General features: G+C 40.4%; 1 protein-coding gene across 1 annotated transcript; it reads right to left on the reverse strand.

Moving 5' to 3' along the window:
• Positions 1-57: 57 nt before the first annotated feature.
• Positions 58-24,397, reverse strand: LOC135462536 (fibrinogen-like protein 1). Its single transcript, XM_064739762.1, has 5 exons — positions 24,215-24,397; positions 16,639-16,755; positions 1,617-1,716; positions 1,058-1,126; positions 58-722 (listed from the first exon to the last, which is right to left on the reverse strand). The coding sequence occupies exons 1-5, from the start codon at positions 24,395-24,397 to the stop codon at positions 58-60; spliced, it is 1,134 nt and encodes a 377-aa protein (XP_064595832.1).

A 24,397-nucleotide genomic window follows, 5' to 3' on the forward strand; every position in this document is an offset into this window, starting at 1 on the left:
GCAACTGATTTCTGAGCTCAGCAGAGACCTCCACTTTTTCATCTCTCTGTCTCTCTCTCATGGCATTTCGCTGTAGTATTTTTTGACCCTTATTTGCATGTATCCGCCTTGAAGTGGCTGGCTTCCATAATTGTATAAATAGTTGAGCCGGGGTACGTTTGTTTTCAACAAAGGTCCGTTGAGATTGGCCGCAGTACAGTCCTCAGCAAACCACCAGCCGGCTTGAAATGTCGTTGTACAGTCGTTGCTGACGTCGTTGTCATAGGTGCTGAACGGTTTGCCGTTAATGTTACGTCGTGGGTCGATGCTCGGTGTCAGGGAGTCGCCGTCCATTGTACCTGGGCGATAAGGTCCCAGATGTATAGCGTAGCGCTCGGTTTCGTTCCCCACATATATCGAGTCGTAGTAAACAAATTTGAAAGATTCTCCGTATAGCGCTACTCCGACTTCCACTTCGTACTCTCCTTGTCGTGTGATTTGATGAATATACTCGTTCCCAATCCAGAAGTCCTTGTACCTGTTCCCGAATCCTTCTTTGTACGCCTGCCAGGTCTCCACAAAGCTCGGTTTAGGATTAGCCCAGTAGCTTCTAAATGTCAAATGGGTCATACCGCCAGTAGCGTGGTTGTTACATTTCACACGGAATGGGTGTGGTGAGTCCTTTGGTTGGATGTAAAATTCTTGGGTTACCCGAATCCGATCGATGTGCCCTTCAGAACAATCTGAAAAGAGAACAAGAAGTCCATTATCTGTCTGGCCTTCCCTTCAGAACAGTCCTTTAACTGACTTAAAACAGTGAGTTCATTAATTATGTTTGCCCCCTGAACAGTCTAAAACAGTAAATCCATTAACTGACTGGTTTTCCCCTCAAAATATCTTAAAACAGAAAGTCCATTAACTGACATGTTTGACCCTCAGAACAGTCAAAAACCAGAAAGTCCATTAACTATGTTTGGCCCTCAAAACAGTCTAAAAACAGAACAGTCTGAACACAGAAATTCCGTTGACTATACTTGGCCCTCAAAACAGTCTAAATACAGTAAGTTCATTTTCTGACTTGTTTGATCCCCAGAACAGTCTAAAACCAGATAGTCAGTTAAGTGCATTGGTTTTTCTCTGAGAACACCTGGAACAGAAAACATATTAACTGACTAATGTGCCCTTCAGAAACGTACAGGGAGTCCACCAATTGATATCTTATTGTAGCATTTTTCACCAGCTATACATAGTCAGGGTCATTGTTGTTTTCGATGAGGTTTGTTACATATTTATTTGTCCCTAGTTTATCGTCATACTCACAAACATTTTAATTATAATATAGTGGACATTTTTATGCCCAACGTGCCATGGTTGAACGACTGACTGCTAGTTACTCACTAATCATCATCACCAATGTCATTACCATCGTCGTCGTCTTCGTTGTCGTCGTCATCATCATAGTCGGAACCATCACCGTCACAATGACCACCATCATCATCATCATCGTCCTCGTCGTCATAATCATTGTCATCATCATATTGAAAAATTCACATCTCATCAAAATTACTTCCCGCAGATGAGCACGACTATAAGCAGTGTTATCTGTCTACTCACCTGTATAGTTAATAATGACTTACCTCTCATTATCCGTTGACAGGTGAGCCCGGCATAACTCTCCACACATCTACACCTGTCTTCAGCATCCAGGTATTCCCCACCATTCTGACAAGGGGATTCCTACAAAACAAGCAGTGCGTTTGACGAAAAAAAAATTCTAGCATGTCAAAGCATGAAATACCCCGGTACGCAATGTACATACGGAGTAATACAAGTGACATTGAGCAGAATATGTTTTATGGAAAAACGGCAATCGGGAATTGGGAAAGACATAACGTGACATAAGTGATTTGGTAGCAAACAAGTTATCTTTTTCACAAATCTACACTGCTCTTGTCTATAAACAAAAAACTACGTGGTATAATAGCTCAGCTTTGGTTCCCTTGCAGGAAAGAAAAAAATACACTTTTTTATAAACTGGATTTTCCAAGGATATATATATATATATATATATATATATATATATATATATATATATATATATATATATATATATATATATATATCATGGCCTACGGACTTTCATAGACAGAATTTTTAATAAGCTTATGTAATCGTCAGTGCCCAGTGAACACCAACAGGTGTTTTATAGAACTCCGAATTATATACTTATATATACATTGCACGCAAATGAGTTATTTGTGTATGCTTGGGGTTTAACCCTGTACTTAATGATTTATGTATTTTATGTGGTTAACTACATACTTATATGTCAGGTACGTAAGGATTTGGTGTGTTTAACTACACACTCATAAGTTTTCACATACATGTCACGTGTGTAAGTATTCGGTGTGTTTAACAACACATCCAGAAGTTTCAGATGCATGTCACGCGTGTAAGTATTTGGTGTCGTTAACTAACCACTCACATGCTTTCACATGCATGTCACGTGTGTAAGTATTTGGTGTGTGTAGCTACACACCCACAAGTTTTCACATACATGTCACGTGTGTAAGTATTCGGTGTGTTTAACAACACATCCAGAAGTTTCAGATGCATGTCACGCGTGTAAGTATTTGGTGTCGTTAACTAACCACTCACATGCTTTCACATGCATGTCACGTGTGTAAGTATTTGGTGTGTGTAGCTACACACCCACAAGTTTTCACATGCATGTCACGTGTGTAAGGATTTGGTGTCGTTAACTAACCACTCACATGCTTTCACATGCATGTCACGTGTGTAAGTATTTGGTGTGTGTAACTACACACCCACAAGTTTTCAAATGCATGTTCCGTGTGTAAGGATTTGGTGTGTGTAACTACACACCCACAAGTTTTCACATGCATGTCACGTGTGTAAGTACTTGGTGTGTGTAACTACACACTCCTAAGTTTTCAAATAGATGTCACGTGTGTAAGGATTTGGTGTGTGTAACAACACACCCACAAGTTTTCACATGGATGTCACGTGTGTAAGTATTTGGTGTGTTTAACAACACATCCAGAAGTTTCAGATGCATGTGACGTGTGTTAGTAATTAGTGTGTGTAACTACACACCCACAAGTTTTCACATCCATGTCACGTGTAAAAGGATTTGGTGTGTGTAACTACACACTCACAATTTTTCACATGCATGTCACGTGTGTAAGTATTTGGTGTATTTAACTACACACTCACAATATTTTACATACATGTCACGTGTGAAAGTATTTAGTGTCGTTAACTAACCACTCACATGCTTTCACATGCATGTCACGTGTGTAAGTATTTGGTGAATTGGTGAATTACGATAATATTTATAATTATTTTGAAAATATAAACATGACCAAAATCCAGGCTTCAGCTGACACAATTGTTAGTTGAAAATTCCAGATTCTGGTGTAAATACATTTATTAAACATGTGTTACATCGTCATTAATAAAATTATTACACAAAGACTATATATACCAAAAGATGATCCAAAATACTCACAGTTCAAAATCATTTTTAAGTGTATTTTTCTCTGTGCAGAAAACTCGAAAATATATTGAATACCACATTTACGATTAACTTTTCTCACCCCGTCATTTTAACTTTATGTAGTGAGGGTGGGGGATGTATTCAAGAGTGTAGTTTCAGCTATTTTACCACTGATTTGATTTTTGACCTGTTTTAACGTAAAACACCAAATCAAACGAACAAACAGATAAAGAATTGATAGAAAACGGCAAATTGTTTGCAGTCTAAGGAAGTGACCCAATCACACCTCGACTGTTCCCAACTGCTTGAATTTTACTGTCATTATCTCGCATTAATAAGTATTAATATATTCCTCACGAGAATTAGTTACGGTGTCTTGTGAAATTTGGTGCATACGTAATATGGAACTTTCGGATGTTATTATACCTAATGCGTAAACTGATATCACGATCACAACTGTATCGAATGATCGTCGTCTATTTTGACGAAATCAGCGGTACATTTTCTGCTATTTATCCTCCAGACATAGACTTACAACATCACAAAGTTCGAAAATAATAACATTTACTACTACGATACGATCTATTCAATTTATACATTTCTTGATATCCCATCTCTTGTGTGCATATTTTCCGCCAATTGTCACGAATCTCGGAAGTAATGTCATTGGTGAGCATACTGTTGGCACGGGACCAGCTTAGCGATCCACATTCAGTCACACTGACCAACAAAGTTATTTTGACAGTTATTGCCGTTGACGTCAGCACAGCAGGCTACCAAATTTCCGGATTGACTGCTTGGGTGTTAAAAGCACATTCTCTTGAAGTTATTTTCACACGCCAAGTGGAAAGCTTTTGTGTACTTTTATATGTTAGGCCACATCCTAAACACCACATTAAGAAATAAAAACTAAGCGTCTTACTTGTCTGCGCTTTATTACTTCATGAATGGGAAGACGAGTACATATTTCAGTGATTGGATTTACAGTATAGTGAATGCAAGACGTCTTCCTTACCCCAACCCACTGTTGTTGATATGCTAAGCAACGGCACCAACTTTGACAGTGCGTTGAATTATTTGCGACGTGTTCCTTAACACATAGGCAAATATCTACGTGGTAATCAATAAAGTCATAAGTTATTTTGATAGATGCTTCTATAGCTGAGCACGGACGAGTAAGATTGCTTCGTATGTTTACAAAAGCCACCACAGCACTGACTAATCGAAAGAGCTAGACAAAGCGCTATGCTCTCGTAAAGTTTACCTCGTGGTTTGATTCAGCGCCTGTCGTCTGTATCGAGGTACATGTAAAATATGGTTCTCAATGACTAAGTGGCTTAGGTAAAATCAATCATACACCTATTTTTCGTTGCAAAGACTTTAGTAATTTAAATAGCCTACGTCTGTTTGATAGTAGGTCCTTTTGGTAATCAAACCGTTTTCCCGAGTTTAGCATGTCGTCGATTTTTTTCTGATCGACCCTGTATTCCCTCACAAAATACGCACACATTCAAAGGCTGCATTTTCTTACGTTGACCTTTTCAGGAGTAGGCTTGAGTCTCTCACCGATGTGATCTAACTGAGGATTAAACATCGGAGACACAGGTCTCAACCAGAACACATAGCAATCCAGGTTAGTCCAGGCACAGGTCTCAACCAGAACACATAGCAATCCAGGTTAGTTCAGGCACAGGTCTCAACTAGAACAGATAGCGATCCGGGTTAATTCAGGTACAGGTCTCAACTAGAACAGATAGCGATCCGGGTTAATTCAGGCACAGGTCTCAACTAGAACAGATAACGGTTCCAGTTTGGTTGGCCGAAGGTCTCAACCAGAACAGATAGCCATCCAAGTTAGATCAGGTACAGGTCTCAACCAAAACAGATAGCGATCCAAGTTAGATCAGGCACAGGTCTTAGATACAGTAGTCTCAACTACAGGTCTCAAGCAGAACAGACAGCAATCCTTGTTAGGTCAAGTACAGGTCTTAACCAGAACAGATAGCGATCCGTGTCAGGTCAACCACAGGCCTCAACCGTAGCAGATAGCTATCAGAGTTAGGTCAGGCACAGATCTCAACCAGAACAGGTAGCGGTCTGAGTTAGCTCAAGCACAGGTTTCGACCAGAACAGATAGCGATCCAAGGTAGGGCAACCACAGGTTTCAACCAGAACAAAGAGCGATCCTTGTTAGGTCAACCACAGAATTTAACCAGAACAGATAGCGATCAGAGTTAGTTCAGGCACAGGTGTGAAACAGAACAGATAGAGGTCCAGTTTTGGCAGCCAGAGGTCTCAACTAGAACCGAAAGGGATCCAGTTTGTTCAGCCACAGGTCTCAACCAGAGCAGATAGAGGTCCAGTGTGGTCAGTCATAGGTCCAAACCAGAACAGATAGAGGTCCAGTTTGGTCAACCATAGGTATCAACCAGAACAGACAGAGGTCCAGTTTGGTCAGCCACAGGTCTCAACCAGAACAGACAGAGATCCAGTTTGGTCAGCCACAGGTCTCAACCAGAACAGACAGCGGTCCAGTTTGGTCAGCCACAGGTCTCAACCAGAACAGACAGAGGTCCAGTTTGGTCAGCCACAGGTCTCAACCAGAACAGACAGCGGTCCAGTTTGGTCAGCCACAGGTCTCAACCAGAACAGACAGAGATCCAGTTTGGTCAGCCACAGGTCTCAACCAGAACAGACAAAGGTCCAGTGTGGTCAGCCACAAGTCTCAACCAGAACAGACAGAGATCCAGTTTGGTCAGCCACAGGTCTCAACCAGAACAGACAGAGATCCAGTTTGGTCAGCCACAGGTCTCAACCAGAACAGACAGAGATCCAGTTTGGTCAGCCACAGGTCTCAACCAGAACAGACAGAGGTCCAGTGTGGTCAGCCATAGGTCCAAACCAGAACAGATAGAGGTCCAGTTTGGTCAACGATAGGTCTCAACCAGAACAGACAGAGGTCCAGTTTGGTCAGCCACAGGTCTCAACCAGAACAGACAGAGATCCAGTTTTGTCAGCCAGAGGTCTCAACCTGAACAGATAGAGGTCCAGTTTGATCAGCCACACGTCTCAATCAATGAATAACGATCCGATTTCGAAAGTGTGTAGATCTCAGTGAGAACAAATAGCGGTTCTCTTTTGGAAGGGACATTGATTACCGCTTACATTTTTGGTCTGATACATAGACGTCAGTCAGAATTGACAGCGATCCATTTGGTATAGATGCTGATCTCAGTTAGAAAGGTTATCTCTTCCGGTTGTAGTCCAGCACAGGCCTGACACAGAAAAAGGCAATGTTAAGCCACGTACAATCATTAGCCAGAACAGAAAACGTTCGTTTAGGTCTGGCATGGGTTTCAGTCATAACAGTCTTAGGCCATTTATCACGGGTCTGAATTGGAAAAGATGACAGTACCGCTTAGAGCAGACACAGGACTCAACCAGAACGGGCTAAGGTTTGCCCTTGCACAGACAAATGTCTCGGCAAAAGAGGTAACCGAAACTGTTTGACCCGGAAAACAGAAGTGTGTACAGCATAAATATGGGTGCACCAGTCTGACCGGCTAACTGCTGAAGTCTTGGGATTACATTTATTGGTTAATTTGATTGGTGTTTTACGCCGTACTCGAGAATATTTTACTAATACGATTGCGGCCAGCATTATGGTGGGTGGAAACCGGGCAGAGCCTGGGGGAAACCCTCGACCATCCGCAGGTTGCTGACAGACCTTCCCACGTACGGCCTGAGAGGAAGCCATCATGAGCTGGACTTGAACTCACAACGACTGCATTGGTGAGGGTCATCACGCTCCGCTAGCGGATGACGCTCACTTACTGATGACGCTTCACTTGACCTGTATATGTGATATCACTACGCGGTTAGACGTCGGCGCAGTTTCCGAAAAGTTTAAATCGTAATAATTTTTTTCCGCCACAAATTTACGGTAAGGCATTTATGGCACAAATAAGATATGAAATTCGTGACCCTCCACATCAAATTTATTAAACTCAAGTAGCAGCTTGCATTTGTTCCTTGCAGGAGTCTCGAAATGAATACTACTCTCGTTTAATAAATTTGATATCTTCGGGTAACTCATTACATTATCAGGAACGTATCAAGGGGGATGACCACCCCCTCCACCCCACCCCACCCTTTCAAAAGTTGGGCACCAAGCCCCCCCCCCCCCCCCCCCCCACTTTTGAGGTTCCGGAAATTGTATGTACTTGTAACACAAACAGGACCCTTCGCCGAATAAAACATCACACTAATGCGAATATATTTTCTCGGTAAACTAAATATGGTAAACTACAATTTTCCCAGGATACATTACTACTAATATAGGGCCTACATGCTTTTTCCTCCTTGAGCCACCCACCATAATGCTGGCCGCCGTCGTATAAGTGAAATATTCTTGAGTACGGCGTAAAACACCAATAAAATCAAATCAAATCCTCCTTGAGCCTACATATTTATATATGTTTATGAGTTAGCTCCCTTGGATGGGACTCGTCAGTCGATTAAATGGAGCCGACTGACAAACTTCGTAGAGTTCAACGGTCGATCGATTCCTTTTTCACGACATCTGCAAATCGAACTTCGTCGTCAAGCAATACAAGGCCCTCCCCAAGCCACAAAGTCAGGCACTGAAGTTACACAGTCAACAGCAAATCAAGAGGTAAACAATAACAAAATAAACAACAACAACAACAACAACTACTATAGCGTAATACATTTATGAATAAATATTATGAACTGCTGACAACTTTGTCATATGCCTGGGTATAATTTAAGAAAAAATATTTTATGGGATGAAAATGTGTATTTTTGAAAAATTGGCGTACTCACAGTGATAACCTAGGGATAAAACGTCAAAAGTGTGTGGGGGCCTCCGTGGCTCAGTCGGTTAAAGCGCTAGCGCAGCGTAATAACCCAGGAGTCTCTCACCAATGCGGTCGCTGTGAGTTCAAGTCCAGCTCATGCTGGCGGCCGTACGTGAGAAGGTCTGACAGCAACCTGCGGATGGTCGTGGGTTTCCCCCGGGCTCTGCCCGGTTTCCACCCACCATAATGCTTGCCGCCGTCGTATAAGTGAAGTATTCTTGAGTACGGCGTAAAACACCAATCAAAAAAAAAAAAAATCAAAAGTGTGTGTGTGAATTATTGAATATAGAAAATCCCAGCTTTTTTAATACGAACTTCCAAAGAGTTATCATCTGCGAAGTTTAGGCCTAAATATTTGACAAAATTAGCGTATAATAACAATTAATAGTGGGTAAAAGTGTAGGACTACACATAGGGCGTACAATCTCTCCCATAGCCCGACTGGCGTTTTTTAAACGTTTTTTTACTATTATTATTGTTTCGAATCAAATACAAACGGCAGTTAAAGAATAAAAAAAAAATACATACAGATACAATCTCAAGACATAGGGCCTATATATATTGACGAGAAAGGGATGGCCGTGAATCGAAAGCAAGCCAGCGCGAATAGGCCAGCAAGTTTACCATGACAAAGCCCAGTAAAAACATGGATGTTTCTTCCCACCGATTTTCCTCCATACGAGTTAAATGCTTGCATTAGTCAATCTACACCAACCTTTCCCCGACATGCATAAATTTAATGCTGGATTCTGGATAAATTATTACAATGTTCTTTATTGTCCCGTGGTTCTCCAGGCAAAAGCGTCAAGAATTGAGCTAAACGTCTATTTCAATTTTTTCAGGCAGGCTTAAATAGTCAATAAAACCTCAATTGGCATATCTAAGATACTACACAACCCACTTTATTGGTGAAGCGGAGAGATACTCACAGAAATAACGACAAACTAGGATGCATCGAAAGTGGCTTATGGAACAGTTTGCATATTACGTAATTCGAAATAAATAAGAACGGGTATAGAGAACTTTTTAAGTATTTATAAAAAAAAACTCTAGCGTTTCTAAAGCCAAGACAGTGAGGAGGGTGATTCGGCAGACTAATTGTTTGATATTTATTTTGAAAATCCGACTTGAAGAATGGCTTTTATCTAATGGTCTATCTACTTTAAGTGAAAAAGTCTCAGAAAGTTTCAGATATAGGTCTACCTTTTTTATGATAAAAAAGGAACTGGATTTAAGTGACATGCGCCAAGAGGCGCGTTATAGATGTCCACCTAAATAATAAACTATATATATTGGCGTTACCAAGGAGCGTGGAACAGAGCGCGTGATAGTCAGGGTGTTGTCTAGCAGCTGCCAGTAACAACGAGACTCAATTGTCAGACAAGTTGGAAGGTATCACTGAGCATGTTCGGAAGTCGCAGGTTTATGGCTTTCATATCTGCTCTACAAACGTTCATACTTTTTGTTCTCGTAATTTCCTATCTCAAGTGTATTTCAAGAATGTCAATGCCCACTTAGGCGTACTTCTTCAAACTGACACATGCATATATGAAGTCGGTAACAATGCTATTTTGCGATCAATGCACGGTGTGGACAGCTTCTCATCAGTACAACGCCTATCATAAATGACAAACACAAAACAACACAACAACAACACAATGGCAGTTCACCCAGGCACTACGATGCCTTCCATTTACATTCCGATAAACAATACATATGATTGACGTTTTAACTAAATGCACTTGTTGTTAGACAGAAAACAGTTTTCGTAGAATATGACCGTCGAACAAAACATGTCGGAAACATGTCATGAAAATAAAAAAAAAACACAATAAACAAACACACGGTCGATACGCTATGGTGAAGATCAATTTTATTAATGACTTTTGAACAGATTATCGTTTTCTGCATTACCAATTTACTTAAAAAATATGATTAATTCTGTCGATGCTTTTTATGCAGACTTACAAAGTACACCAACCTGGGTTTAATGACTTCAGAGAATAATAAATGAACTGAATACATTCACCCGTATAAGCAATAATCGAAAAAGAATGGTTTTAGAAAGACTGCGATGAACATAGATCATTTGGATGCAATGAAGACTTTTAACATTACACCTTGTGAACTGTCAAATTCGATTCATTTAGGTAACCAAGAGATTTTGCCGTACACGTGGTGAATGAAGGAATCAGGTTCATGTTAGTGACCCACAGGTTTCGATTAAATTTAAATGACCAAGAGGTTTCAAGGAAACGGTAGACTTCGGCTAAATTTGAAGGACCAAGAGGTTTCAAGGAAACGGTAGACTTCGGTTAAATTTAAAGGACAAAGATGTTTCAAGGAAACGGTAGACATCGGTTCATTTAAGTGATCAAGAGATTTCATCCTTAACCTTCTAAACGATAGACACCGGTTCAGTTAAGTCATCAAGAGGTTTCATCGTACGCCGTGTAGACGGTAGACTTTGGTTTTAAATCACCAGGAGGTTTCGCTGCACGCATTGTAAACGGTAGACTCCTGTTCATTGAGGTGATCAAGGGTTTTCCTTTTTCACATTGTAACAGGTAGAATCTGGTTTATGAGGTGATCAAGATGTTTCCCCGTACGCCTTGCAAACGGTAGACGCCGGTTAATTTAAATGACCAAGAGGTTCCACCTCACACCTTGTAAACGGTAGACGCCGGTTAAATTAAATGACGAAGATTCACCGTGCACGTTGTAAACGGTAGACGCCGGTTAATTTAAATGACTAAGAAGCTTCACGGTGCGCCTTGTAAACGGTAGACACCGGTTCATTTAAATGACGTGGACATGTAAACGGTAGACGCCGGTTAATTTAAATGACGAAGATTCACCGTGCACCTTGTAAACGGTAGACGCCGGTTAATTTAAATGACTAAGAAGCTTCACGGTGCGCCTTGTAAACGGTAGACGCCGGTTAATTTAAATGACGTAGAAGTTTCACTGTGCGCCTTGTAAACGGTAGACGCCGGTTCATTTAAGTGATGAATAGGTTTCATTCTGAGCCTTGTCTATCTAGACACCGGTTTCTGTACATGTACATATATTTTTATGTTTCATCGCACGCCTTGGAAGAGGTAGAATCATTTAAGTGATAAAAAAGGTTACACCGAATGTCTTGAAAATTTCATTGAAATGACCAAAACGTTTCAGTGTAGAATCTGTATAATCCGAACATTTCATATGCAAAAAGGTTTCACTGTAGACGCCGTACGTAACGGCGGAATCTTGTTCACCATAGCAGCGTTCACAGGTCTTGTTCTTGGGACTAAATGTCGAATTCAAGGAGTCGAATGAAAATAAGACACATTGGGGCATAAGCGGCAGAGTTAACGCCTCTCACCTATGCGGTCACGATAAGTTCAAGTCGAGATCATGCTGGCTTCTCCGGCCGTACGTGGGAAGGTCTGCCAACAACCTGTGGATGGTCGTGGGTTTCCTCCAGGTTCTACCCGGTTTCATCGCAACATAATACTGGCTGCGGTCGTTTAAGTGAAATGCTCTCGAGTACGGCTTAACACACCAATGAAGTAAATAAATAAATGAAGTTCATGCCATAGTGTAGCATTTAATTTTATAAACGCGGTTAATAAAATGAACGTGTCTGTGTTTTTTTTCATATGTCGAATCGAAAGAGTCGATAAAACTAAACACATCGTGTGAACTCGTCTTAAGATCACCAAGAAGTTTCGCCGTAAACCTTGTAGACGGTAGACATCGGTTGATTTAAGTGATTAAGTTTCAACGTATGCCTGGTGAATGTCAGGATGAGACTAATTTAGACGATATTAACAAAGAGTTTGAAATGTTTTCGTCTTATGTTCCGTTTAAGGAGACACACTGTATATGGTATTCCAGGAAATACTCAATATATCGCATTCAACACGCCATTTATCGTATCGCATTCAACACAACACTCGGTATATCGCATTCAACACGTCATTCATCGTATCACATTCAACACAACACTCGGTATATCGCATTCAACACGTCATTTATCGTATCGCAATCAACACAACACCCGGTATATCGCATTCAACACGTCATTTATCGTATCGCAATCAACACAACACTCGGTATATCGCATTCAACACGTCATTTATCGTATCGCATTCAACACAACACTCGGTATATCGCATTCAACACGTCATTTATCGTATCGCATTCAACACAACACTCGGTATATCGCATTCAACACGTCATTTATCGTATCGCATTCAACACAACACTCGGTATATCGCATTCAACACGTCATTTATCGTATCGCATTCAACACAACACTCGGTATATCGCATTCAACACGTCATTCATCGTATCGCATTCAACACAACAGTCGGTATATCGCATTCAAAACGTCATTTATCGTATCGCAATCAACACAACACTCGGTATATCGCATTCAACACGTCATTTATCGTATCGCAATCAACGCAGCACTCAGTATAGTGCATTCAACACGCCATTCATCATATAGTATTTAACACAACACTCAGCATGTCGTATTCGAGTATCCCATCCACATAACATCCATTGCTATACTTCATAGACTTATTCTTGGCCTCCATTTGTCAATACACTGTCACATTACAATCAACATAACACGCAATACAAAGATAGCGCGTTATATGCGTGACGTGCTCTCTGAAGTTTGCTTGTTTGTAAAGTACAAAATCAAAAATTTAAACCATCAAGTGCACTTTTTTAGTTACGGCATAATACTAGTAAAAGATGCAGTGCATGCTGGAAAGTGAAATATCAGGAATTGTATATCACCTCTCGAAGAACGACACATCACAATCAACACAACACGCAGCACATCACATTCAACACAACACGCAGCACATTACATTCAACACAACACACAACACACTGCATTCAACACAACACGCAACGCATTATACTGAACATAAGACGCAGCACATCACAAACAACACAACACGCAGCAAATTACATTCAACATGCATTATATTGAACATAAGACGCAGCACATTACAATCAACATAACACGCAGCACATAACATTCAACACAACACGTAGCAAATTACATTCAACACAACACGCAGCACATTTAACACAACTGCCATCAACACAACACTCTGAATATCGCATTCAAAACACTCAAAACATCTCATTTAATACAACACTCTGGCCATTTCACATTCAACACAAAGCGCAACCTGGTTTAAGGCATATCTAATACTCGGAATTTACTTGTTTCTCCTGTTTTTGCGCGTTGAATTCATGTGACCAACTAACTAACCCTCATCTGGGAACAAGAAAAAAAATAGATCCGTTGCCCAACATGACACTTCGCTCTGCATAATTATGACATCACCCGATGCAGGAAGGCCTTGGTGTTGAAAACAAGTTGCATGTACTTTATAATAATATCGGTGTCCAATATATCGAGTCTGAGAGACTGTGATGTTAAATATCACAGAGAAATGGCGATTTTAGTGGAGAGTGAGTGAGTGAGTGCTTGGGGTTTACGTCGTACGTAACAATTTTTCAGTTATATGACGACAAAGGAATCCTTAGGGTTCATGTTATGTGCCTCCTTGTAGCAAGACGGATTTCCACCGCTCTAATATTTAGTGCTGCTTTACTGAGACGGCATACCGAAGGCAAGTATGTTTGCTTACATTTACAATAGCATGGGCGTCGGAAAAAGTTTCACAACAAAATATTTAGAATAGACGAAAGATGGAGAAAACTGAGGAGATGAACGTATGTGAAATTCAAAAGGAAGAAGTGTCATTTAGGACTCGGGAAGACGGCGAGATAAGTGACCAGGCGCATTTTTTTTTTATTTCTGGCTGGTGCTAATTTCCAACAGCCATCGAATGTATGATCTGCTTAAATATTCAAATATTTCACGAAAAATACATAGAAATGGACGTTATTAGTTGCTGATATATTAACATTGTAGTTGTATAACTTGAAATGAAATGCGTTTTGGTAAACAGAGAAAAAGATCTTGTAAAGGAAGTTGTGTCGGACGAGTCTCTTTTGAACGTGATTTAGTCTTACCCTTTCATAATATCGGCACTCCGACGGGCGTAGCTCTGACCTCACCGCCCTACGCTTGAACATCTCACACCTGGCGGGATATCCTTGATATGTTCTCTGACAGACATTAAAAGACATGCAGACAGTCTGGTGAAGGCAGTGTATGGAACATTCCAGGAAAGAACGTGTTCCCAGTAACGTCACTTCATCGTTCAGATCTACCAGTTCTTTCCGTGTGTTGGCAAAAGACTTAAAGTTGGTAATGTCTAGAGCTCCCCTCGATGCTTTGAAAGCCCTTACTGGTATAGTCATCCACAGACAGAAGTAAGCAACGACTCCGAACCAAAGTGCCGCCATGGCTGAACTGCCGTCCCCCTGGGAGATATTGCAGACCCCCAGGTTATCGAAACGATAAACGTTTGCCGACAGAGCTTCTGTATGAATCGCTACAATATCAATGTCAAGAATACGCGAGATCAGTTGATTGGCAGCTCACGTAAGATAAATGGCAAACAAAAAACCATTCTCGGAGTCGTCTTCAGTTAAGATTAAATCGATCGCGCCTGAGCTAAAAAATGGGATTTATTTTACTGGGGGGCCTCCGTGGCTCAGTTGGTTAGGGCGCTAGCGCAGAGTAATGACCCAGATGCCTCTTACCAATGCGGTCGCTGTGAGTTGAAGTACAGCTCATGCTGACTTCCTCTCGGGCCGTACGTAGGAAAGTCCGTCAGCAACGTGCGGATAGTCGTCGGTTTTCCCCAGGCTCTGCTCGGTTTCTTCCCACCATAATGCTGGCCGCCATCGTATACGTAAATATTCTTGAGCACGACGTAAAACACCAATCAAATAAATAAGTAAACATTTTACTGATTTACGCTGTTGACCTTTGTCGTATACGGTGGAAGCCACGTACGTTAAGAGCTACAAATGGGATATAGATTTGAACCCCTATACAGGCGTCAGCGGCCTTAATAATTGTAAGAATTCTTCACCTTGATGTTACAAAATATGCCGTCATAATAACTTGATGATAGAATGACTATTAAAACGCTGCCGATTCAAAACCGACTAAGGGCAGATAAATACATATTTGCCGCTCTCACTCTTGTGGTAGATAATGCAAGCTTGCGCTCGCTGGCGATCCAATATTTCCGACCAATATGCTGTGCATATAATGTATTTTACATGTGGGAAAGGTCGTCAACGAATTGCCAGAGGTTGGTGGTTTACGGGTAATCCACCTTTAATACTAACGGCAATCATTTAAGTAATCATGTAAGCTGATAACGACAATTTAATCATAGGTCGTTTTGTGAAGAACGTTCCATTCTCTGTTACTCTGCTAGACTAATTCTTTGCTATGTACATAATTCACTTTGAAGGGAACTCCAAACACAACATATCTCAACACAACCCAAAACCCAGTGACAAATGTACCAAGATACCATTTACACATGACTTTCGGTGTTTCAGCAGAACGCGATATTTACTTAAAAAAACGTAGTTAACTGAAAACGTTAAAAATTTTAAAATTTATTTATTGATTTGATTGGTGTTTTACGCCGTACTCAAGAATATTTCACTTACTTGGACTCGCAGCCATCACATTGGTGAGACGCTCCTGGGTCATTACGCTGCGCTTAGCGAGCTAATCAGCTGACCCACGGAGGCACCCCAATTTAAAATTTAAATATGGAAATTATCATTTTATACTTCGATACCAAACTCTAGCATTTACCAAAAAAGCAGCTTAATTTCCACATGATGATTTCAGATTTTTGAAAAAATATATTCAAAGGTTAATTTTAATTTTTTTCTTTTACAATGGCTAAAATTAGTGGTCTGCCCAAATATAAGTTTAAATCCCATCGTAGCATGATAAAGAGATTTTCGGTCATTTTATTAACGCTTATTCTATCTGCCTGTAATAGCTGTTCTTCAATATTTGCATGTAGGCCAGACTCAGACTGTCGTTCCCAGAATGATATAGCCATGTGACTTTTGCCAAACCAGGATAAAACCAGTTATTATTCGCCCGAAACACCAGCCGGGTTGGCATGTCGCCGAGCAGTTGTGGGTGACGTCTTTGTCAAATGTGCTGACTGATTTGCAGTTGATGTTACGCTGTGGGTCATGGATCAGTGACCTCTCTGAAAGAACCCAGGTACAGGATATAACGCTCAGTTTCGTTTCCAACAGATAGCTGTTTGTAGAATGCATACTTACGCCATGCTTCGCCACTCCAACATCCAGTCTGTACACGCCTTGCTTCGTGATCTGGTGTAAGGACACGTTGCCAATCCAGAAAGTGTTGTAGTGAGCTCCGAACTGTTCTTTATACGCCTGCAAATTTTGACATAAGTTTGGTAAAGGTATCTGCCACATGGCGCTGGGCATTATGTACGTCATCCCGAAAAAGGCTCTGGTTGTTGCAGAAGGCCTGGAATGGTCCCCGGAAATCCTCAGGTTGGATGAGGAAGTATTCGAATGCCCCAACACGATAGACGTAACTACCAGAGCACTTTCAAGAGAACACGTGTACATGTAGGATAGGAAAGAGAATTCTTCACTGATGTCTTGTAGAAACGTCACTAATGTCTTGTGGAAACGTCACTGATGTCTTGTAGAAATGTCACTGATGTCTTGTAGAAACGTCACTGATATCTTGTAGAAACGTCACTGATGTCTTGAGGAAATGCCACTGATGTCTCGTAGAAATGTCACTGATGTCTTGTAGAAACGCATTAGGCCTACATACTTTTTACGCAAAATAGAGAGATATTCGCGCACATTATGGAACGTACATCTATGTATGCGTTACTACGAGGTAAAATGAGATCGTTTTGAAATTGATGTTGATGCAAAAGTGTATATGATATATGACACAAATGTTGTATTTTTCGAAACACAAAGGTGGCACAAGAAGGCAACAGCATAAGTATGATTTTAAACGAAAATGCATTAACCAGCCTGTTTTTTTTTTGTTTACATATACTGTGTTAGGCCAGCGTGTTAAAAGCTAGCCTTAGGTTCAGGTAAACTGCTAGTTAGTCGTTTTTCATCCAGTCTATAAGGTGTGCAATTTAACTCTCTCAAAATGATGTTACACGAAGCTTTTCCTAATGTTGTTGTTGTTAGGTGCTGACACATTAGAGCTCTTTTGGAAATGAAAGAAAGGGAAGTTATTGGCCGATATTGGTATCGGTTGGCGAATGCGTCGGTGACTCCGTAGGTATACAGGACAATGTTATCTATGGCTAACATGTAGCTGTTACTAATTAAACAGGCTGTTCTTATAATTCAAAGAAAGATGTGAACTACTCAAATTATATGAGCTAAGTAAATGAAAAACAGTTTAAAAAAAATAGAGGAAGGACTCTTGTGCATTGCTTGCTTGCACTGAACAATTTCTTTCACAGTATTGTTTCCTTCCAAAAGCCTATTAATAAATAAACCAATGCATCATTCGATCTGTCTTTATTAATTTGCAGAATAAGCTCTGATATGTATATTTGAATGAATAGGCTTCGTATAAAAGTGAGTACGTATTAGCTAAAGGTGAGAGTGTTAAATTGTAGGAACACACAATCATATTAAAATATTGTGGATGTCCTATTGGACGCTTAAGAAGTAAGGCTTTATAAAGTATAGCAAACTTTAGGCTCTGATTTTATCAGGAGAGGCGACGTATCGCCAAACATCTAAATAGCTTAGAACTGAAATATTTTTAAAATGAAATGTGGTGTTTTCTTCTCCTTGTGCTAGAGTCAGTATTCGTGACCAGGGCGACATGGAAACCAGATATGCAAAGTTCATGATGTAGGAAACAAGAGTTGTTCTCTCTAGCTCATTTAGAGTGGGTCTAGCACATTTAGAGTGGGTCTCTCTAGTTCATTTAGAGTGGGTCTCTAGCTCATTTAGAGTGGGTCTCTCTAGTTCATTTATAGTGGGTCTCTAGCTCATTTAGAGTGGGTCTCTCTAGTTCATTTAGAGTGGGTCTCTAGCTCATTTAGAGCGGGTCTCTCTAGTTCATTTAGAGTGGGTCTCTAGCTCATTTAGAGTGGGTCTCTCTAGTTCATTTAGAGTGGGTCTCTAGCTCATTTAGAGTGGGTCTCTCTAGTTCATTTAGAGTGGGTCTCTAGCTCATTTAGAGTGGGTCTCTCTAGTTCATTTAGAGTGGGTCTCTCTGGCTCATTTAGAGTGGGTCTCTCTAGTTCATTTAGAGTGGGTCTCTGGCTCATTTAGAGTGGGTCTCTCTAGTTCTTTTATAGTGGGTCTCTCTAGTTCATTTAGAGTGGCTCTCGCTAGCTCAATAAGCTCAAGCATTTTTTCTGGCCATGTAAGATCGTGTCCAGGCCACCTACCCTAAAGATGGTTGGACCGTGGCAAAAAGTAAAGAGGTTGTAAAATACCTGTAAGCACCGATGGGATAAATCAGTAGGATCAATATAAGTATTGAAACCATGACAAAAATCAAATCATAATATATGTCACTTAAATATACATCACCTGTCTGCTTGGTTAGCCTGTGGTGTTTGAAGACAGATGGCTTACATTCTTCATTTTGTCAGTTGCGTATGACGACTTTCTAATATACTGTAGATACATGTAGTTTTAAACGAAGGATTGTAGAATACTCATTATATATCACCTAATACGAAATTTCATTAACCTGTTAATTCTATAAGAAAATTATACATGTAGCTTTACTTTTAGCTACCTATAAAGGTAAATAATAGGTGAGAAGTTAATTTTCTAACTTGTAATGGAAATTCATTACCCTGCCTATTAAACATGACGACTAAAATTATATATGTAGTTTTAGCATGCTCATTTTTCATTGCCAAACCTTAGGAGAAATATATGAACCTGATGACGACAACGGTAAACCTGGGGAAAGTTGATAATTTCACACTCTTGGGACTTCCTTGTCTACTTTTGAAGATCATTGTGACATTACAATCATCATGCAAATTTTCATTCGTTGCCGTCATCCTGTAAAATCATTACCAAAAGGTGATCGTGACTTACCTCTCATTATGTGTTGACAGGTGAGGCTGGTATAACTCTCTACACATTTACACCTGTCCGCATCATTTAGGTATTCCCCGCCATTCTGGCACGGCGAACAAAAGATATGTCGGAATAAATGCTGAAATCAAGTTGTGTTGTTCATGTACATACGCGTTTGTTCCTATCTCTCAATAAAAACAATAGAGATCGATTCAAACTTTTATCTGATTTTTATATTGGATTGATGTTTTACGTCGTGCTCAAGAATATTTTACTTATACGACGGCGGCCAGCATAATAGTCGGAGAAAACCAGGGAGGACCATGCGGAAACTTACGACTATCCACAGGTTGCTGGTAGGCCCTCCAGCGTACAAACGGAGAGGAAGCCAGCATGACCTGGACTTGACTTCACAGAAACTTGCATTGGTGAGAGGCTTCTAGATCTGCTGACACGCTAAGCACCTGAACCAAGAAGACCCCTTAGTATATCAATATCATACGTTTTTATGCATTCATTTGTCGTCTTTTCATTAACATGGTGTATTTCTGCATAAACATTTTATAGACCGTGATGTAAAAATAAATTAAACCACTTCTGTACATTTGAGACAATACCGAGAAGCAAAGAAAGACTATACATGTAATCTCCTCTTACCCTTTCGCAGTAATTGCACTGCGATGACAGACGTAAGTTTTAGTGATTGGCTCTCCTCTTGAGAAGCTCCCTCTTGATGGAATATTCCTGGAATTTTTCCTGACAGGTATTAAGAGACATGTAAATACCCTGATTTAGACACCTCACGGAACACTCCATGGCGGACCTAGTGGTAAATAACGCTACACGTCTACACGCTTTGAGAACTCTTGCTTCAGGTTTACATATGATTTGCACTTTGTAATGACTTGACGACCCAGAATGGCCCTAAGATTTGCTTCCGATAGAGTTGTGTAAAAGCAGAAATGAACAGCGACTACGACACAGAGCTTCACCTCTACTGCTTCTCTGTGAATCTTCTGCGGAGCAAGACGAGCTGGGAACAAATGATAAGCACAAAAATAACGGACCATTTGACACACAAACAATGCGTTACTTTTTAGGTTTGTGGTTGATTTAATGAGCATATGACATAAAGTGTTTATCTCTCCATTATCTATGAATTCAATGTGGCAATATTAATCCCAACGATACAAAACGTTTCTCATTTGCCTTCAGCAAAGCCGCGAGTCACACACAAGGTCAATTCTTCACGAGAGGTTACCGAGCACTGATGATAAGAATGTTATTAACATCCATATTTGTACGCTATTCAGTAAGGGAGTTCATGTAGTTTAAGGGTTTATTATAGTATGAAAAGACTGTCAAGCCGAAATATGCAAGTGTTCCCTCCACAGATGCTTAATAATGTCACATAACGACAGACACAGGCATACCGGGTAAAAGTAATTAGCTATTGCACCAGTGACACCGTCGAAACCGTCGTTTGGGTCTGCGGCAGAAATTCTTCAATTCTGAATACGATGTGTCACATCTGACAGTTTTTTTTTATCACGTTTCAAAATGTAAGGCTCAGAGAAACAAACTGCTTAAAACTTAAATTTATTTCTTTAATTTCATCTTTACAACCTGACTGAAAAATTTTTTTTCGGTTATATGTTGGCATCACATTTTTCACCTAGTAAAAAGCCGTTATTTTAAAAAGCCTGTATTTTATCATGTGACAAATGTAGAAAATATTTGGTTAGCGTGCTATATGGACCATGGAACTCATGGAACTCTTGGAACTCATGGAACTCATGGAAACTATCGGTTCAACAAGTAACCGATAAACAGGTCGAGCTTCGTTTTCTTTTTTCTTTTTTGGTTAATCTTTGGATTTAGAAATAACTTTCTAGCTGAAAGTGCTAACATGTAACCCCACTGGTTTGTCCGTTTGTTGGCTTACGATTTAATGTTGTTTTCCAGAATATTTCTTCCTTATCACGACGGTGTCTGCTGGTAGCAGATTGGATCTAAATTCTGACATCCCAACGAGAAACTTCATACTGGCACCGCGCATGGGTGCTAACCACATCCGCCCCTTATCATGGACTAGATTCATTAATAGCTAAGGTATGGTGCCGGTAATACGTAACAAACGTACTGAAATCACTCGTGAACCCCACTCGTGAACCCCACTTGTGATCATCAATCATTAACTTGTCATTAAGTGTCCTTTATTTAATTTGTTAGTGATCAACGGCGTGCTCTATAAGTTTTCAAAAATTTACACTCTGAAAAAAGAAGTGGCCTTACAAGTGTGTCAACCGGTGTCAGTCACAGCTATAACCAGTTTCTTCTGTTGCCCAGCTTCTTTGCAATGGGGCCAGTTTCCCGCCTTACCATACCAGAGCCTAACTCGCATGATGGTGATCGTAGCTACCCCATAATTCCCTTGTGTAAGCAGCATAACTTGGCTGGTGTAGGTATTGTGGTGGTGAAAATCTGTGTACTGACGAGGTGGCTAATAAGCTTATTGTGTGACTTCAAAAATTAAAACTCTGTGTTGAAAACTGTTTAAAACCCACCCCACCCCAACGCCCCGTTTTGGCGGCGGCGTATTTAAACAGCTTTTGGAACTCCACACATAGAGGTGAAATTTTCATAGAATAAATTTATTTATTTATATGATTGGTGTTTTACACCGGACTCAAAAATATTTCACTTATACGACGGCGGCCAGCATTATGGTGGGAGGAAACCGAGGAAACCTAAACTGAGGTAAATTGACACGAAGCCGTATTTCACCAGACTGTCACACTGTCGCCGCGCATGGAGTTTTACTCTCTATGCCGCAGTCTTTTATATCGGTGCTATACATTCACAGTGAGCGTTGTGTCTCTGACATGCATGGCAGTTGACGGCACTATACCTCCACAGAGAGCGTTGTGCCTCTGACATGCATGACAGTTTACAGCACTATACACTCACGGTGAGGGTTGTGCCTCCGATATTCATGACAGTTTACGATACTATACCCTTACGGTGAGCGTTGTGCCTCTGACATGCATGACAGCTTACGGCACTATACCTTCACAGTGAGCGTTGTGTCCCTGACATGCATGACAATTTACGGCACTATACCTTCACAGTGAAGGTTGTGTCTCTGACATGCATGACAATTTACGGCACTATACCTTCACGGTGAGCGTTGTGCCTCTGACATGCATGACAGTTTAAGAAATGTTGCCTTCCGGATGCAGTAATAACAGTTTTTACATACACATTTACAGGTTCCTGAGTTCCATAGGGTCATAAATCGTTTGTGTAACAGCAGTAATATTAAAAAATACGGAAGTTCCGTAAGGCTGCTGCGTACGTAATATTTGCAGGACAGGAAGTGAAAGTGAAAAAAGACCCTTTATCCTACAATACACAGAATTAGATTCGAACAACGTAATGTATAACAGACGCCTGGCGCGATTTTCCGAAAGCCCCTGCCATCAACATATATAAAAGAGGCTCGTTTACAGAGTTACATCCCTTGGACTTGCACAGGGCAACCTACATGTAGCAAATGCAGATAAGACGGATAAAACCCGCATAGAAAATTATTGTTCAGTAACAGTGGACAAAAAGAAACAATTAACTCGACTGCTCGACTGCTCGACTTTTTCAAAAAAGAGTCATATCTCTGGTGTGAGTTTCTGATTTTATATTAATGCCATAGTAAAGTGCCCAAATTTTCTACCCCTTTCTTTTTGAGAGATTTCTGAAAAAGAGAAATAATTTAATCAGGAACCAGTCCCCATGTACCTAAACTACTAGATGCCTTATTCGCTATGAACATGAAGTATGCCAGCTTTGGGCAGAGAAACTTGAACGCAATTACCTACCATGTAAACTTGCCAACTACCATACATCCACTGTCTCAACAGTTAACGAGTAAAAACATCACCTCACAGATTTGGTTTGAAGGATGGGGGGGGGGGGGGGGGGAGGGGAGGAGCTGATCTGTGCAACATTTACTCATTTATTTATTTATTTGTTTATTAATAAATTAATTTATTTATTAAATAATTAATAATTTAACCACCTGTGCAATAGCCCAGTTACTTAAGGACGATGATCATTATAAATCCACACTCTCACCAATGCGGTCGCTGTGAGTTCAAGTCCAGCTCGTGCTGACTTCCTCTCCGGCCGTACGTGGAAAGGTCTGTCAGTAACCTGCGGATGGTCGTGGGTTTCCCCCGTACTCTGCCAGGTTTCCTTCCACCATAATTCTGGCCGCCGTCGTATAAGTGAAATATTCTTGAGTACGGCATAAAACATCAAATAAATAAATAAATAAATAAATAAATAAATAAATAAATAAATAAATAAATAAATAAATATAAATCCACATCGGCGGATACCTGAGGTAAGGTAAACGCCATTGAATTAAAACGAATGGAAATAATACGAGGGAAAATTTTAGAATCTTGGAAGAGGCATCTTTAAACAAAAGTTAAAAATGTGTAATATAATATATTGTTGGCGTTGTTATACCAAGAAAGAAATGCAGGCCGTGCGGAGGCAACCTGTTCAACAAGCAAAAATCAAAGTGGTACTATTAAAAGTAATACATCAGTTAGAAAATTTGGTGTCATCATACGCCAAATACATATGCACCTAGCGTAATATGAATCTTTATCAACTTTAAAACAAGATCACACAGGATTTTGCTCATTAATTTAGAGTTACAAGAGCAGAACTTTCGACTTCCGGGAACTTTTCCGTAGTTCCGGGAAAATGTCTGAAAACATACCCACGCTTTCACACATATTCCACATTTGTCAAGAGGCCCGTTTAGATTGGCCGCTTTACAGTTCTTGGCGAACCACCAGCCGGCTTGGAATGTCGCCGAGCAGTTATCTCTGACGTCGTTTTCAACAGTGCTGAACGGTTTGCCCTTAATGTTGCTCGGTGTCAGGGAATCCTTGTCACACAT

Source organism: Liolophura sinensis, chromosome 2, assembly GCF_032854445.1.
Source record: "Liolophura sinensis isolate JHLJ2023 chromosome 2, CUHK_Ljap_v2, whole genome shotgun sequence".
Lineage (NCBI taxonomy): Eukaryota > Metazoa > Mollusca > Polyplacophora > Chitonida > Chitonidae > Liolophura > Liolophura sinensis.

What these genes read in the sequence shown, in the direction of transcription:
- LOC135462536 (XM_064739762.1), bottom strand. Translation starts at nt 24,397, where the DNA reads ATGTGTGACAAGGATTCCCTGACACCGAGCAACATTAAGGGCAAACCG. An exon ending in GAATATGTGTGAAAGCGTGG is followed by an intron (nt 16,756 to 24,214) that starts GTATGTTTTCAG and finishes CAAAATTTGCAG; the next exon opens with GCGTATAAAGAACAGTTCGG. An exon ending in CTGTTCTGGGGATCAAACAA is followed by an intron (nt 723 to 1,057) that starts GTCAGAAAATGA and finishes TTCTCTTTTCAG; the next exon opens with ATTGTTCTGAAGGGCACATC.